Genomic DNA, 16111 nt, shown 5'->3' on the forward strand with positions numbered 1-16111 from the left:
TCATATCAAGTATCTTTTCTGACCACAACGCTATGAGACTAGATATCAATTACAGGAAAAGATCTGTAAAAAATACAAACACATGGAGGCTAAACAATACACTACTTAATAATGAAGTGATCACTGAAGAAATCAAAGAGGAAATCAAAAAGTACTTAGAAACAAATGACAATGGAGACACGACGACCCAAAACCTATGGGATACAGCAAAAGCAGTTCTAAGAGGGAAGTTTATAGCAATACAATCATACCTTAAGAAACAGGAAGCATCTCGAAATAAACAACCTAACTTTGCACCTAAAGCAATTAGAGAAGGAAGAACAAAAACACCCCAAATTTACAGAAGGAAAGAAATCATAAAGATCAGATCAGAAATAAATGAAAAAGAAATGAAGGAAACAATAGCAAAGATCAATAAAAGTAAAAGCTGGTTCTTTGAGAAGATAAATAAAATTGATAAACCATTAGCCAGACTCATCAAGAAAAAAAGGGAGAAGACTCAAATCAATAGAATTAGAAACGAAAAAGGAGATGTAACAACTGACTCTGCAGAAATACAAAAGATTATTAGAGATTACTACAAGCAACTCTATGCCAATAAAATGGACAACCTGGAAGAAATGGACAAATTCTTAGAAATGCACAACCTGCCAAGACTGAACCAGGAAGAAACAGAAAATATGAACAGACCAATCACAAGCACTGAAATTGAAACTGTGATTCAAAATCTTCCAACAAACAAAAGCCCAGGACCAGATGGCTTCACAGGCGAATTCTATCAAACATTTAGAGAAGAGCTAACACCTATCCTTCTCAAACTCTTCCAAAAGATAGCAGAGGGAGGAACACTCCCAAACTCATTCTATGAGGCCACCATCACCCTGATACCAAAACCAGACAAAGACGTCACAAAGAAAGAAAACTATAGGCCAATATCACTGATGAACATAGATGCAAAAATCCTCAACAAAATACTAGCAAACAGAATCCAACAGCACATTAAAAGGATCATACACCATGATCAAGTGGGGTTTATTCCAGGAATGCAAGGATTCTTCAATATACGCAAATCAATCAACGTGATACATCATATCAACAAACTGAAGGAGAAAAACCATATGATCATCTCAATAGATGCAGAGAAAGCTTTTGACAAAATTCAACACCCATTTATGATAAAAACCCTGCAGAAAGTAGGCATAGAGGGAACTTTCCTCAATATAATAAAGGCCATATATGACAAACCCACAGCCAGCATTGTTCTCAATGGTGAAAAACTGAAACCATTTCCACTAAGATCAGGAAAAAGACAAGGTTGCCCACTCTCACCACTCTTATTCAACCTAGTTTTGGAAGTTCTAGCCACAGCAATCAGAGAAAATAAAGAAATAAAAGGAATCCAAATAGGAAAAGAAGAAGTAAAGCTGTCACTGTTTGCAGATGACATGATACTATACATAGAGAATACTAAGGATGCTACCAGCAAACTACTAGAACTAATCAATGAATTTGGTAAAGTAGCAGGATACAAAATTAATGCACAGAAATCTCTGGCATTCTTATACACTAATGATGAAAAATCTGAGAGGGAAATTAAGAAAACACTCCCATTTCCCATTGCAACAAAAAGAATAAAATATCTAGGAATATACCTAAGGAGACAAAAGACTGGTAGGCAGAAAACTATAAGACACTGATGAAAGAAATTAAAGATGATACAAATAGGTGGAGAAATATACCATGTTCTTGGATTGGAAGAATCAACATTGTGAAAATGACTCTATTACCCAAAGCAATCTACAGATTCAATGCAATCCCTATCAAATTACCACTGGCATTTTTTACAGAACTAGAACAAAGAATTTCACAATTTGTATGGAAACACAAAAGACCCCGAATAGCCAAAGCAATCTTGAGAACGAAAAATGGAGCTGGAGGAATCAGGCTCCCTGACTTCAGACTATACTACAAGGCCACAGTAATCAAGACAGTATGGTACTGGCACAAAAACAGAAATATAGGTCAATGGAACAGGATAGAAATCCCAGAGATAAACCCCCACACATATGGTCACCTTATCTTTGATAAAGGAGGGAAGGATACACAGTGGAGAAAAGACAGCCTCTTCAATAAGTGGTGCTGGGAATACTGGACAGCTACCTGTAGAAGTATGAAATTAGAACACTCCCTAACACCATACACAAAAATAAACTCAAAATGGGTTAAAGACCTAAATGTAAGGCCAGACACTATCAAACTCTTAGAGGAAAACATAGGCAGAACACTCTGACATCAATCACAGCAAGATCCTTTTTGACCCATCTCCTAGAGAAATGGAAATAAAAACAAAAATAAACAAATGGCACCTAATGAAACTTAAAAGCTTTTGTACAGCAAAGGATACCATAAACAAGACCAAAAGACAACCCTCAGAATGGGAGAAAATATTTGCAAATGAAGCAACTGACAAAGGATTAATATCCAATTTTATAAGCAACTCATGCAGCTCAATAACAAAAAAACAAACAACCCAATCCAAAAATGTGCAGAAGAACTAAATAGACATTTCTCCAAAGAAGATATACAGATTGCCAACAAACACTTGAAAGAATGCTCAACATCATTAATCATTAGAGAAATGCAAATCAAAACTACAATGAGATATCATCTCACACCGGTCAGATTGGCCATCATTAAAAACTCTAGAAACAATAAATGCTGGAGAGGGTGTGGAGAAAAGGGAACACTCTTGCACTGCTGGTGGGAATGTAAAATGATACAGCCACTATGGAGAACAGTATGGAGGTTCCTTAAAAAACTACAAATAGAACTACCATATGACCCAGCAATCCCACTACTGGGCATATACCCTGAGAAAACCATAATTCAAAAAGAGTCATGTACCAAAATGTTTATTGCAGCTCTATTTACGATAGCCAGGACATGGAAGCAACCTAAGTGTCCATCAACAGATGAATGGATAAAGAAGATGTGGCACATATATACAATGGAATATCACTCAGCCATAAAAAGAAATGAAACTGAGTTATTTATAATGAGGTGGATAGACCTGGAGTCTGTCATACAGAGTGAAGTAAGTCAGAAGGATAAAAACAAATACCGTATGCTAACACATATATATGGAATCTAAAAAAAAAAAAAATGTCATGAAGAGATTAGTGGTAGGATGGGAATAAAACCCAGACCTACTAGAGCATGGACTTCAGGATATGGGGAGGGGGAAGGGTAAGCTGTGACGATGTGAGAGAGTGGCAGGGACATATACACACTACCAAATGTAAATTAGATAGCTAGTGGGAAGCAGCCGCATAGCACAGGGAGTTCACCTCTGTGCTTTGTGACCACCTAGAGGGGTGGGATAGGGAGGGTGGGAGGGAGGGTGACACAAGAGGGAAGAGATATGGGAACATATGTATATGTATAACTGACTCACTTTGTTGTAAAGGAGAAACTAACACACTATTGTAAAACAGTTATACTCAAATAAAGATGTTAAAAAAATAAAATAAAATAAAATAAAAATAAAATAAATAAAAGGAGAAGTGGGAGAGAAGGGGATTAAAAATGTATTTGAAAAAACTGTGGCTGAAAACTTCCCAAAGTTAAAGAAGGAAACAGAAATCCAGGTACAAGAAGCTCAGAGGGTCCCAAACAAGATGAATCCAAACAGAACCACAAGAAGACATATCATAATTAAAATGGCAAAAGTTAAAGAGAGGATTCTGAAGTCAGCAAGAGAAAAACAGACTCATTTACAAGGGAATCGCCATGAGGCTATGAGCTGATTTCTCTGCAGAAATTTTGCAGGCCAGAAGGGAGTGTGATAATATATTCAAAGTCCTGAAAGGGAAAAACTTGCAACCTAGGATACTCTTCCCAGTACGATTATCATTTAGAATAAGAGGAGAGATAAAGAATTTCTCAGACAAGCAAAAACTAAAAGAATTCAGCAATACTAAACTTACTCTAACAGAAATATTGAAGGGTCTTCTCTAAATAGAAAAGAAGTAAGAATCTGTAGGAAAGGGAAAATCATGATAGGAAGGGCAAACCTAGAGTAAGGCTTGAAGATCACCTAAATAATCCAGTACTTACACTAACAAAGAAACAAAAAAATTGTAAAAGCAATTATAACTACAATAAACAGTAGAAGGATAAGCATGAAGATGTAAAATAGGACAGCAAAATCACAAAATGTGAGGGAGGGGAGTATAAAACTAGATCTTTTAAAATGTATTTGAACTTGAATGACTATCAGTTTAAAGCAAGTAGATACAGTTATGGGTCAACATATAGGAACTCCATCATAGCTACATATCAAAAACATACCATAGATTCATGAAAACCAAAAATAAAGGAACTGAAGCATACTACAAAAGAAAATCATCAAACCACAAAAGGAAAAACAAAAAGAAGATAAACAAAAAACTATATAAACAATTGGGAAACAAGGATTAAAATGGTAATAAGTACATGCCTATCAATAATTACTTTATGTCAAATGTCAAAGGACTAAATGCTCTGATCAAAGACAGAGAGTGGCTGATTGGATAAAAAAAATAAGAACCTACAATATGCTGCCTACAAGAGACCCCCTTCAGGGCAAAAGTCATACACAAAGTGAAGGGATGGAGAAAGATATGTCATGCAAGCGGAAACAACAAGAAAGCGGCAGTGGCGGGGCAGGGAGGGTGGGTTGGTAGCAATACTCATATCAGACAAAATAGACTTTAAAACAAAGGCCATAAAGAAAGACAAAGAAGGGCATTATATAATGATAAAGGGATCAATACAAGAAGAGGATATTATACTCGTTAACATATACTCACCTAATATAGAAGCACCTAAATAAATAAAGCAAATACTAACAGACATAAGGGGAGAAATGGACAATAATACAATAATAGTAGGAGACTAACACCCCACCGACATCAACTGTCAGACCTTCCAGACAGAAAATCAACAAGGCAAGAGGTCCTAAATGACACACTAGACCAGTTGGACTTAAATGATATCTACAGGACACTATATCCAAAAAAAGCAGCATACACATTCTTTTCAAATACATGTAGAAAGTTCTCTAGGAAAGACCACATACTAGGTCACAAAACAAGCCTCAACAATTTCAAAAGGACAGAAATTACATCAAGCGTATTTTCTGACCACAGCAGTATGTAACTAGAAATCAATTACAGAAAGCAAAACGGGAAAAGAACAATGTGGAGACTAAACAACATGCTATTAAAAAACCAATGGGTCAATGATGAAATCAAAGAAGAAATCAGAAAATACCTCAAGACAAATGAAAATGAAAACACAACTTTACAAAATCTATGGGATGCAGAAAAGACGTTCTAACATGGATGTTGATAGCAATACAGGCCTTCCTCAATAAACAAGAAAAACCTCAAATAAACAACCTAACCTACCACCTACAAGAATTAGAAAAAGAACAAATAAAGCCCAAAGTCAGTGGAAGAAAGGAAATAATAAAGATTAGAGAGGAAATAAATAAGATAGAGATTTATAAAAACTAGAAAAGATCAATGAAACCAAGAGCTTAGTTTTTGAAAAGATAAACAAAAATTGACAAACCTCTAGCCAGGCTCAACAAAAAGAAAAGAGAGAAGACTCAAATAAACAAAATAAGAAATGAAAGAGGAGAAATAACCAATATCACAGAAACAAAAAATCATAAGAGAATACTATGAAAAGTTACATGCCAACTTAGAAGAAACTGGACAACTTAGAAGAAATAAAAAAATTTCTAGAAAAATTTCTCAGCCTGCTAAGACTGAGTTGAGAAGAAACAGACAATTTGAACAGACTGAACACTAGAAGTGAAATAGAATCTGTAATTTAAAAACAAAAAACAACTCCCTACAAAAGTCAAGGACCAGATGCCTTCACTGGAGAATTCTACAAAACATATAAAGAACTTAAACCGATCCTTCTCAAACTATTCCCCAAAAATTGAAGAGGAGGGACCACTCCCAAATTCATTCTACAAGGCCACGGTTACCCTAATACCAAAACCAGACAAAGACACTACAAAAAATTACAGGCCAATATCTTTGATGAATATAGATGCAAAAATCCTCAACGAAGTATTAGCAAACGAATCCAACAATACATAAAAAGGATTGCACACCATGATCAAGTTGGATTCATTCCAGGGTCACAAGGATGATTCAACATACACAAAAATCAATGTGATACATCACATTAATAAAAGGAAAGACAAAAATCACATGATCATCTTAACAGACACAGAAAAAGTGTTTGACAAAATTCAACATCCATTCACATCAAAAACTCTCATCAAAGTGGGTACAGAGGGAACATATCTCAACATAATAAAGGCCATTTACGACAAACCTACAACCAACATCATACTCAACAGTGAAAAGCTGAAAGCCTTCCCACTGAATTCAGAAACAAGACAAGACTCTCACCACTTCTATTCAACATAGCATTGGAAGTACTAGCCACAGAATTAAAAACCAGAAAAAGAAGTAAAAGGTATCCAAATTGGAAGGGAAGAGGTAAAACTGTCACTATTTACAGATGACATGATACTCAATATAGAGAACCCTAAAGTCTCCACACAAAAAATATTAGAATAAATGAATTCAGCAAGGTAGCAGGATACATGATTAATAAATAGAAATCTGTTGTGTTTCTATACACTAACAATAAACTATCAGGAAAAACTAAAAAAAAAAATCCTATTTAAAAATCACAACGAAAAAATAAAATACCTAGAAACAAACTTAACCAAGGAGATGAAAGACCTATATGCTGAAAAGTATAAAGCATTGATAAAGGAAACTGAAGATGATTCAAAGAAATGGAAAGATATCTCACGCTCTTTGATTGGAAGAATTAATGTTGTTAAAAATTGTCATACCACCCAAAGCAATCCACAGATTTAACGCAATCCCTGTCAAAATACCCATGACATTTTTCACAGAACTAGAACGAATAATCCTAAAATTTATATGGAACCACAAAAGACCCAGAATTGCCAAAGCAATCCTGAGAAAAAAGAAGAAATCTGGAGGTATAACCTTTCCAGACTTCAGATTATACTATAAAGCTACAGTAATCAAACCAGCATGATATTAGCACAGAGCGACATAAATCAATGGAACAGAATAGAGAGCCCAGAAATAAACCCACACACCTATAGTCAATTAATCTACAACAAAGGAGGCAAGAATATACAACGGAGAAAAGACAGTCTCTTCAGCAAGTGGTGTTGGGAAAGGTGAACAGCTACATGTAAAGAAACTAGAACATTCCTTCACACCATACACAAAAATAAACTCAAAATGGTTTAAAGATCTAAATATAAGAAATGACACCATAAGAACACAGGTGAAAAACATACTTGACGTAAATTGTAATAATATTTTCTTAGATCAGTCTCCTGATGCAAAAGATATAAAAGCAGAAATAAGCAAATGTAACCCAATCAAACTTAAAAGCTTTTGCACAGGGAAGGAAACCATCAACAAAATGAAAAGTCAACCTATGGAATGGGAGAAGATATTTGCAAACAATAAGGGGTTAATATGCAAAATATACAAACAGCTCATATGACTCAGTATCAAAAAGACAAACAGGGACTTCCCTGGCTGTCCAGTGGTTAAGACGCCATGCTTCCACTGCAGGGGGCGCAGGTTCGATCCCTCGTCAGGGAACTAAGATCCCACATGCCGCATGGTGCGGCCAAAAAATAGAAGGAAAAATAAAAAAGACAAACAACCCAATCAAAAAATGCACAGAAGACCTAAATAGACATTTTTCCAAAGAAGATATACAGATGGCGAACAGGCACATGAAAAGAGGCTCAATAATGCTAATTATTAGAGAAATGCAAATCAAAACCACAATGAGGTGTCACCTCACATAGGTCAGAATGGCTGTCATCAAAAAGTCTACAGATAATAAATACTGGAGAAGATGTGGAGAAAAGGGAAGCTTCCTACACTGTTGGTGGGAATGTAAAATGGTGCAATCACAATGGAGAACAGTATGGAGGTTCCTTAAAAAACTAAACATAGAACTACCATGTGATCCAGCAATTCTACTCCCGGATGTACATGTGGTGGAAAAAATGAAAACTCTGATTCAAAAAGATACATGCACCTCAGTGTTCACAGCAGCACTATTTACAACAGTCAAGACATGGAAGCAACCCAAATGACCATCAACAGATAACTGACAGGGCTTCCCTGGTGGCACAGTGGTTAAGAATCCACCTGCCAATGCAGGGGACACGGGTTCGAGCCCTGGTCCGGGAAGATCCCACATGCCACGGAGCAACTAAGCCAAGCCCGTGCAGCACAACTACTGAGCCTGCGCTCTAGAGCCCGTGTGCCACAACTACTGAAGCCCGTGCACCTAGAGCCTGGTGCTCCGCACCAAGAGAAGCCACTGCAGTGAGAAGCCCGCACACCACAAGGAAGAGTAGCCCCCGCTCACCGCAACTAGAGGAAGCCCGTGAGCAGCAAACGAAGACCCAACACAGCCAAAAAGAAAATAAACAAAATAAAAATAAAGATTAAGAAAAAGCAAAAAATCCCCACAGATAATTGACTTAAGATGTGATATATATATGTGTGTATATATTTATATATGGATGTGTGTGTGTATACATAGTGGGATACTCAGCCATAAAAACGAATGAAATATTGCCTTTTGCAGCAACATGGATGGACCTAGAGAATATTATGCTTAGTGAAAAAAGTCATAGAAAGACAAATACCATATGATATCACATGCGGAATCTACAAAATAATACAAATGACTGTATACAAAACAGAAAGATTCACAGACATAGAAAACAAACTTATGGTTACCAAAGAGGACAGGGAAGTGGGAGGGACAAATGTGGAGTATGGGATTAACAGATACAAACTTCTATACATAAAATATATAAGCAACAAGGGAATTATACCCAATATCCTGTAACAACCTATAATGGAATATAACCTGCAAAAAAAACGCACAAAAAAATGAATCACTATGCTGTACACCTGAAACTAACACAGTATTGTAAATCAACTACACTTCAATTTAAAAAAATTGGAAATAGAGACAGACAGACTCAGGAGGGAAGCTGGGAGCTCTGTGATGCAATGCAGGGAGAGGACTTGCATTCTTGTCCTCATTTGTTTTGCTTATTTGCATTGTGAGTTTCAGCAGTTCAGTGAGTTTATGACATATCATATCTTCTCTGAACCAGATGATCTGTTATGAAGTGGACAAATGGTGTAAAGAAATTCCAGTAAACAAAGCACAGATTGGGATATACTACTAATAATGCAAGCATAACAACACAGCAGAGCTGTCACGCTCTTTGCCTGATACTTGGTGAAGAAATCAGATCTGACAAGAAGGTGGCCCAAGAAAATAAAAAGCAGCACCATGATTTGCAATGTGGATTTATATCCACTGTTTTTTCAGTGAACCTCACCCTAAGTACATATGGTGCTCCACGGGTTTTAGCTAATGATGGTATTATATATATACAGTTAACACATAAATTGGAGGTCCAGGCTTAACGTTTTTATCCTGATAAGGTGTTCAGTTAAACAAAGTTGGTCAGCCCAGGCCTGGAGTCACAGAGCGTGTAAAACCCCAATGGTCTTAGGTAGAGACCACCACATGGTCCTTGCTCTCATGCTTCTTTTCTACCAAATTAAGAAAAATTCAATTAGCAGAGACTGTTAGCCCAGAATCTGGATACTGAGGAAGAAAACAGGGGCAGAAACAGTTTTTGGTAGAAAACTGTAAGAATCTCTCTAAGAGAAAGAAGCGGTACAGAGCGTTATTTCTCTGGGAGAAGACAAAGAGAGTGACAGAGCGGGTCAGGCTGTGAGAGGAACTCTGATGATACCAACCAAAGCTAACAGCACAAAAGCTAATGTCAAAACTGAAAATGGGGGTTCCGGTTCAAGAGGGTGACATAGGAGGATCCTGAACTCCCCTCCTCCCACAGACACACTGGGTTTACAGCCACATACAGAACAATTCCTTCTGAAAGAAATCCAGAAACTAGCTGAGTGACTTCAACACATCAGCGGAACAGGAAAAAAAAAAAAAAAACCCACATGGAAATGGGTAGGAGAGGCTGAGACACAATCTCGCCATAAACCCCATCCCCAGCAGAGTGACCCACAACCAGGAGGGAATTCAGCACTCCCCGTTTCTCTCTGAGGAGCAAAGGGTTTGGACCCCACGTCTGGAACCTCATCTGTTAAGACTTCCGAAACCTGAGTGACAGGCCCCCCAAAACATCTAGCTCTGGAAGCCAATGGGGCTTATGTCCACGAGACCCACAAGGCCATAGGGAAACTAAGGTACAGATCTTAACAGGCTTGTGGGGACTTACCGTGGCTATCCCCCCAGAGCCCAGCATAGACGTAAAACAACAACAACTAAAACCTGAAAATGGGTTCCTCTTTGGCAGGAAAAACAGAAACCAATAGGGAGATACAGTCTGGACACTGCTGATCAACATGCTGGTCCAGGAAACCAAGCAAGGCTTGGTTAAAAAGGGCGGGAGCGTCTTCCATAAGGCAAGCAACCAAACCAACATCTCTGGGAAACAGCTCTCTTCTCTGCAAAAATCACTCCAAACGTAAACAATTACCTAAATCTTCCCTAAAAAACCTGAGGGGAGAACTTCTCTGAGAAATACGAGTAACCACCTGGGCTATGAACCACACCTGACCACCTACTCTGCAAAACAGAAAAGAAAAAGCATCAGATGAAGGTTCTTGGGGCCCCAAAGCCAATCCAAGTGATCACCACGCTGCCCCAAACATCCAGCGTGAAGAAACACTAGGGGCGAGGCAGGAGTAACGGTCGCTCTAAAATTTCTGTATCGGAGGGCTTCTCAGTGGCAAGCTGGTGGGGTCAGGACGCATATGTGGGCATTGTGCATTAAACTGAGACCAACTTGATTATGCACACAGAGGCTCCTTAGAGGGGGCTGTCCAAAGCCCCCTAACTTCCCACCTGGGTGCCGCCAGTGCCCAGAGATAGAACACAGACACTGGTCTAGGAAACTCCAGTCTTTGCTGTCACCGCACAGGCCCCTCATAAAGATTAATGCCATCTGCATTAACTTAGACCACGTTTCAATTTCCACTGCCAATCGAAAGCGAATCAGTCTGTGCCAGCACCTCCAACTTATGACTTGGGTAAGTAAGGATCATAAACGGTGTGAACTGCAGACACGCAACAGTCGGTCCACGTCTCCAAAACTGTAAAGAAAAGTAAAGAGCCTCACTACGATCCACGAGTGAGGGCCCCTGGGGAACCGGACACCAGCCTCTAATTAAGGAAGTGCTCCAACGCCAGCTCCAGGGCCGGGGGTGGGGGTGGGGGGCTACTTCCGGCCCCGGGCACGGACAACAGGCTGGACAGAGGCAGTTTTGCAACCTACGGTTACGCACCTTTCCTCCCCGCCTCGGGTGTCGCGGAAGGCTTTTCCTGCCGGGCGGCAGATGGCGCCGGGGAAGCTGGCTTCCTCTCTGTTTCCACCTCTTCCTCCTCATTCCGCTTCTGGTCCTTCCTCTCCTCGGTCGGCGGGGGTGAGGGCATCCGGGGGTCTCTGTTGTCCCGGCCCTCCTTACACGGCTCGCCGGCCTCCGGGTCAGGCTTCCCCGCCCGGCGAGCCAACAGCTCCACCAAGTAGGGCCTGCTCAGCTTGGAGATCGGGGAGGACGGCGGAGTCTGGCCCGCGGGCTTGGGAGCCAGGGCTGGCTTCTGGGCCAAGGGCGTTCTGTTCGCTGCCCTGTCCTGCTCTGGAGCCGGGGGCTGGCTGCTGGCTGCTGGGGGCCCAGGCTGGGCTGCAAGAGGAGAGTCGCTGGGAGGGCTTTCAGCAGAGTCCTTCCAGGGGGCCGGGGCTTGCCTCCTCTCGGCGGGGAGGGACGGGCCATGCTTGAGGGCCGCAGCCTCTGTCTCTCTCTCTCCAGCTGTGCTCCCCGGAGCTGACGGCGCCCCATTGATACTGTCCCCCGTGCTGCTGTGCCTTTTCTTCTTCTTTTGTTCCGTTTGTTGGTCGCAGTGGAAGCGCAAGGAGTAGTTGGTCCTTCTCAATTTTATTCCAAAAGGGGAAGCTTTATCCTCCCCACCTGGCATCACGGGCTCCGGCTTTCCTACTCCACCTGTGGTCTCGCTGTCCGAAGTGACCACGGGTTCTGCTTGGGCCCCTGCTTTCTGTGGAGGGTAAGGAAGGCTTGGAACAAGGAAAGATGGAAGGTCTTTGGCAAATTTGCACCCCTCCGTGGTGTCCGTTGGCTCCTCGTGCGCCTCCGGTTTCTCTGCACCCTTCACGGGCTCTTTAGTATCAGCAGCAGGGAGCTGGGGGCGGGCCTCTTCGCTGGGGCCCGGCAGGGATCTTTTTCTAACGCTTTCCGCTTCCGTGTTCTGTTTGGAGGTCTCCCCGCCCCCATCAGAGAATTTCTGCCAGGCAGGCTTAATGGAGAACTTTGCATTTACCGGCGGGGTCCTCCGGAGGTTCCCGCGGGAATCACATCGGCCCCTGGGCGTGTGTTCATCACCCGGCCGAGACTGGTCTCGCTCGCCGCGCTGGTCACTCTCTGCGTTCTTCAGGATTCTGGACCGAATGGAAGCCCATTCAGCGAGCGCGGCCACGCTGCTCGGAGACTCCTGTGAGGGCCTGGTCTTCCCACTGCCTGCCCGGGGGTCGCCTGGGGCTCGAGGTGGGTTCTCCAGGGCGGGGACATCCACGTGCTTCTTTTCTTCCGACAAGCCCAGGAGAGACTTGCACGCCGTGTCCTTGATCTGGCTCAGGTTGACGGCCGGGCCGCAGAGCTGGGCTCCCGTGACCAGAATGGCCGTGTGGGGGATGCTCAGGGACGAGGGCAGGGCGTGGGAGGCCGGGCTGGCTTTGGGGGCTTTTGGCTCTTGGGGACCAGAGGCGAGCCCCTCATCTTTCATGGGTTTCACGGGGCTCAGATTGACTTTGGGGAAGAGAATTTGTTTCCCTCCGGATGACACCTGGAAAGTGTAGGGTCTGGGCATGGTCTGCCTCTCATCTACCTCCTGCCATCTGAGTTCCTCTACCTTTCTGTCTGTTTCTGGAGCGGCAGCTTCTTTCTTCTCTCCTGGAGCCAACGCCTCTTCCACCTGGGCCTCTTGTTTCTGCGGCAGCTCTGAGTTGGTTTCTTCCCTCTTTTCCTGCCATCCACAACGATGATCCCCGGGAACATCCCCCTGCTTTCCAGCCTGCTCGCCTGATGGCTCGGTGGCCTCTTGGCTCTGCTTCACCCAAATACTCGGTTCCTCAGAGTTTTCTCTTGGCTTCTCGAGTTTCAGGTGTTCTTGTTCTGCTTTCTCTGCAGTGTCGCTCTGAAGTGGGCTCCTCAAGCCCCTTTTGTGGTCCAGCAGCGGCTGATTCTCCTCTTCCACTCTCGGTGCTTCCTGAAGCTTCTTTTCCGCTTCCTGCCTCCTCTTCGCCTCCGCGTCCTCCCGCCGTCTCTGCGCCTCCAGCTCTTCCTGCCTTCTGAGCTCCTGCATCCGTTTGTCCTCCTCCTCCTCCTCCTCCCCCTCCTCCCCCTCCCCCTCCCCCTCTTCCTCCTCCCCCTCCTCCCACCGCCTCTGCGCCTCCAACTCCTGCCGCCTCTCCTCCTCTTCCCGCCGCAGCTTCTCGGCCTCATGCTGGCTCCGAGCCTCCAGCTCCTCCTGCTGCGCGCGGCTCTCCAGGAGCCGCGCCTCTGCCTGCAGGCATCTCGGCTCCTCGGCTTCCAGGCGCTCTCCTTCGTCTTGCTCCCTCAGCTCTGGGCCTCGGCAGCCTGGCTCTTCCGGGCTCTGCGGCTCCTCTTCACGCTGCCTCTTTGCTGCCTCTAGCTGTACTCCTTCCTCCTCTTCCTCTCCTTCCTCCTCCAAGAGCTCCTCCTGCCTTCTTTTCTCCTCCCAAAGCCTCCTCTCCAGGGCCTGGAGCCTCTGCTCTTCCAGGCGTCGCCTCTCTGCCGCTTCGGCCTTTTGCCGTTTGCACTTGGCCTCAAGTTCTTGCCAGTATTCTTCTTGGCGTCGCTTCTCTTCCTCCGAGTCCAGCGCCTCTGGCTCCTCTTCATGCCAGATTGGCTTGTCTTCTCCAGGGTGCCCATTCTGGTCTAGGGACAGCTGATGCGGGAAGCCACCTTGCTCGTTCTGTCGATCCTAACATTGGTAAGGGAAACAGAATTAGCTTTCCTTGTGCACAGGCTACCGTTACAATCCTATTTCACAATGTGGGTGGCCCTCCTAATCTCAAAAGTAGGGGCAACGTTCCCCTGTCTATGCACAGAGACAGGTAACCTCGGGTATCCCTCACACCAAGAGTAAACTGGGGGTGGGGAAAATAATTTCATCTTTGTGTTTCCTCTCTACATGTCATCCTCAAATTCCTTTTTTAAAAAAATACACGTGAATAATCGTAGGGTAACTGGTAGTCCAGCATTAGAAAGGTGAGGAAAAATGAGATTTGCGCTTCATCAATGTCCCCTGAAACTTGTGACTGAGAAGTCTCCTCTAATCAAACCGAAGAAGCTTTGGCTAAGCCGTGGCAGAGGAAAGTGGGCCATCCGTCTGTTGCAAAGCACAAAGTGTCCGGAGCCCCTCGGAAGGCAGCCTCTCTCTCTGAGGTCCACCACCACCGGCGGGCAACAAGTCAGAAAGGGTGGTGGAAAGGAAATGGGCCCCGTCACCCTTGTGCCTGAGACACAGCCATCCCCGACAGGGACAGACCGAGTTCCTTCCATAGGGCCCTCACAGCACCATCCTGCTAGGCAACATGAATGCCCAGCCAGCAAGGGTGTGTGCCAGGCCATACATACCCCAACAAGTCGCCTGTGCTTCCTTGACACCCTCTGGTTTTTTGGCTTAATGGACAGTTTGTGCTTGGCGGCACTGTTGTCCAGGCGGGCGATGGCCAGAGGAATGGCATCTAGGTTGACACTTTCGATGGTGCCGGCAGAGGAGAAGTGCCTTTTTGGCCGAGACGTTTTAACTGGAGCAGCCTACAGTGGAGATTGAAATGTGAAGTCAGTCCGGATCAGAGAACAACCTGCAGGGAATCTCGGAATGGCAGCACCTGTTGGAGCTTGCACCTTGCCCAGCCTGGCCCAGGAGATGCTGGCAAGCGGACGGGGCTCGTGGGCACAGTGAAGTGAACACTGCTTTTATAATCAAAAGACGCCGAGTGTTTGTTTTGCCAGTGATCATCTGTATTAACTTGTAAAGGTCATTTAATCTTTCAGGGACTAATTTTCCTACTCTGAATTGTACGGGGGGTAGATTAGATCAGGGGTCAGTAAGACACAGGCAAGGTGGTCCAGTCCTGCCTGAAGACTGTTTGGGTGAATAAAGTTTTCCTGGTACAGAGCCACACCATTGCCCTTGGCTGCCTTTGCGCTAAAAGGAAGAGCAGAACAAAGCAGAGTCTGGTAGTTGCAACTTATGGCCACAAGGCCTAACGTAAGTAGTAATTTGCTAAGCCCTGGACTAGCTCATCTCTGTGCTAAGAACTCTGTAATTCTAAGAGCCCTCTACTGCCACAGACGTGGTGTGTACATACCTCAGCTCCCACTTCAGTCTCCTCAAACAGGGAATGTATCTTTCTGGCCTTTGTTTCAATCCTCTCTATGCCCAAGTAGCAAATCTCATTTGGTTAAGTGCTCAATAAATACTCGCTAAAAAAATCAGGGAACAATAAAGTATAATAACCTCTCTGCCTAGGGCATAAAATTTCTAATCAGCAAAAATGTTTTAGCACGACCATGCCAAAGTCACCGAGCACTGGTGCACTGGAAGTGAAAAGGAGGAGGCCTGGGTGAGAAGGTGAAGGGCAGAAATGTGCTACACACAGGGGAAAGGCAATTCTGCAAAGGAAGAACCGCAGAACTGCTTGCGGCTCTGTGATACAGGTGTGGTCACTTTCAAAGCGCAACCTCAGACCAAGCATATACATCTAGTTAGGTCAGAGAGACCCGAGGCTCACAGTCCACGCTGGATCAGGTGGTAGAGAGCCACGCCTGCAATTTCAGAGTTTTCACAGGCAAGCAGCGAG

The 16111-nt window shown here is 43.7% G+C and overlaps 1 protein-coding gene across 5 annotated transcripts in view; it reads right to left on the reverse strand.

The window, feature by feature from the left end:
• CRACD (capping protein inhibiting regulator of actin dynamics) overlaps positions 1 to 16111 on the reverse strand; it is a 150302-nt gene that overhangs the window by 19081 nt on the left and 115110 nt on the right. For all 5 annotated transcript variants that reach the window (XM_067035775.1, XM_067035774.1, XM_067035772.1 and 2 more), the window contains 2 exons: positions 14880 to 15062; positions 11493 to 14223 (listed from right to left, as the gene is read on the reverse strand). In XM_067035775.1, the coding sequence (XP_066891876.1) occupies positions 11493 to 14223; positions 14880 to 15062 (2914 nt within the window). The remainder of the gene's footprint in view (positions 1 to 11492; positions 14224 to 14879; positions 15063 to 16111) is intronic.

The sequence above is a fragment of the Kogia breviceps genome, chromosome 6, assembly GCF_026419965.1.
Source record: "Kogia breviceps isolate mKogBre1 chromosome 6, mKogBre1 haplotype 1, whole genome shotgun sequence".
In the NCBI taxonomy this organism is placed as follows: domain Eukaryota; kingdom Metazoa; phylum Chordata; class Mammalia; order Artiodactyla; family Physeteridae; genus Kogia; species Kogia breviceps.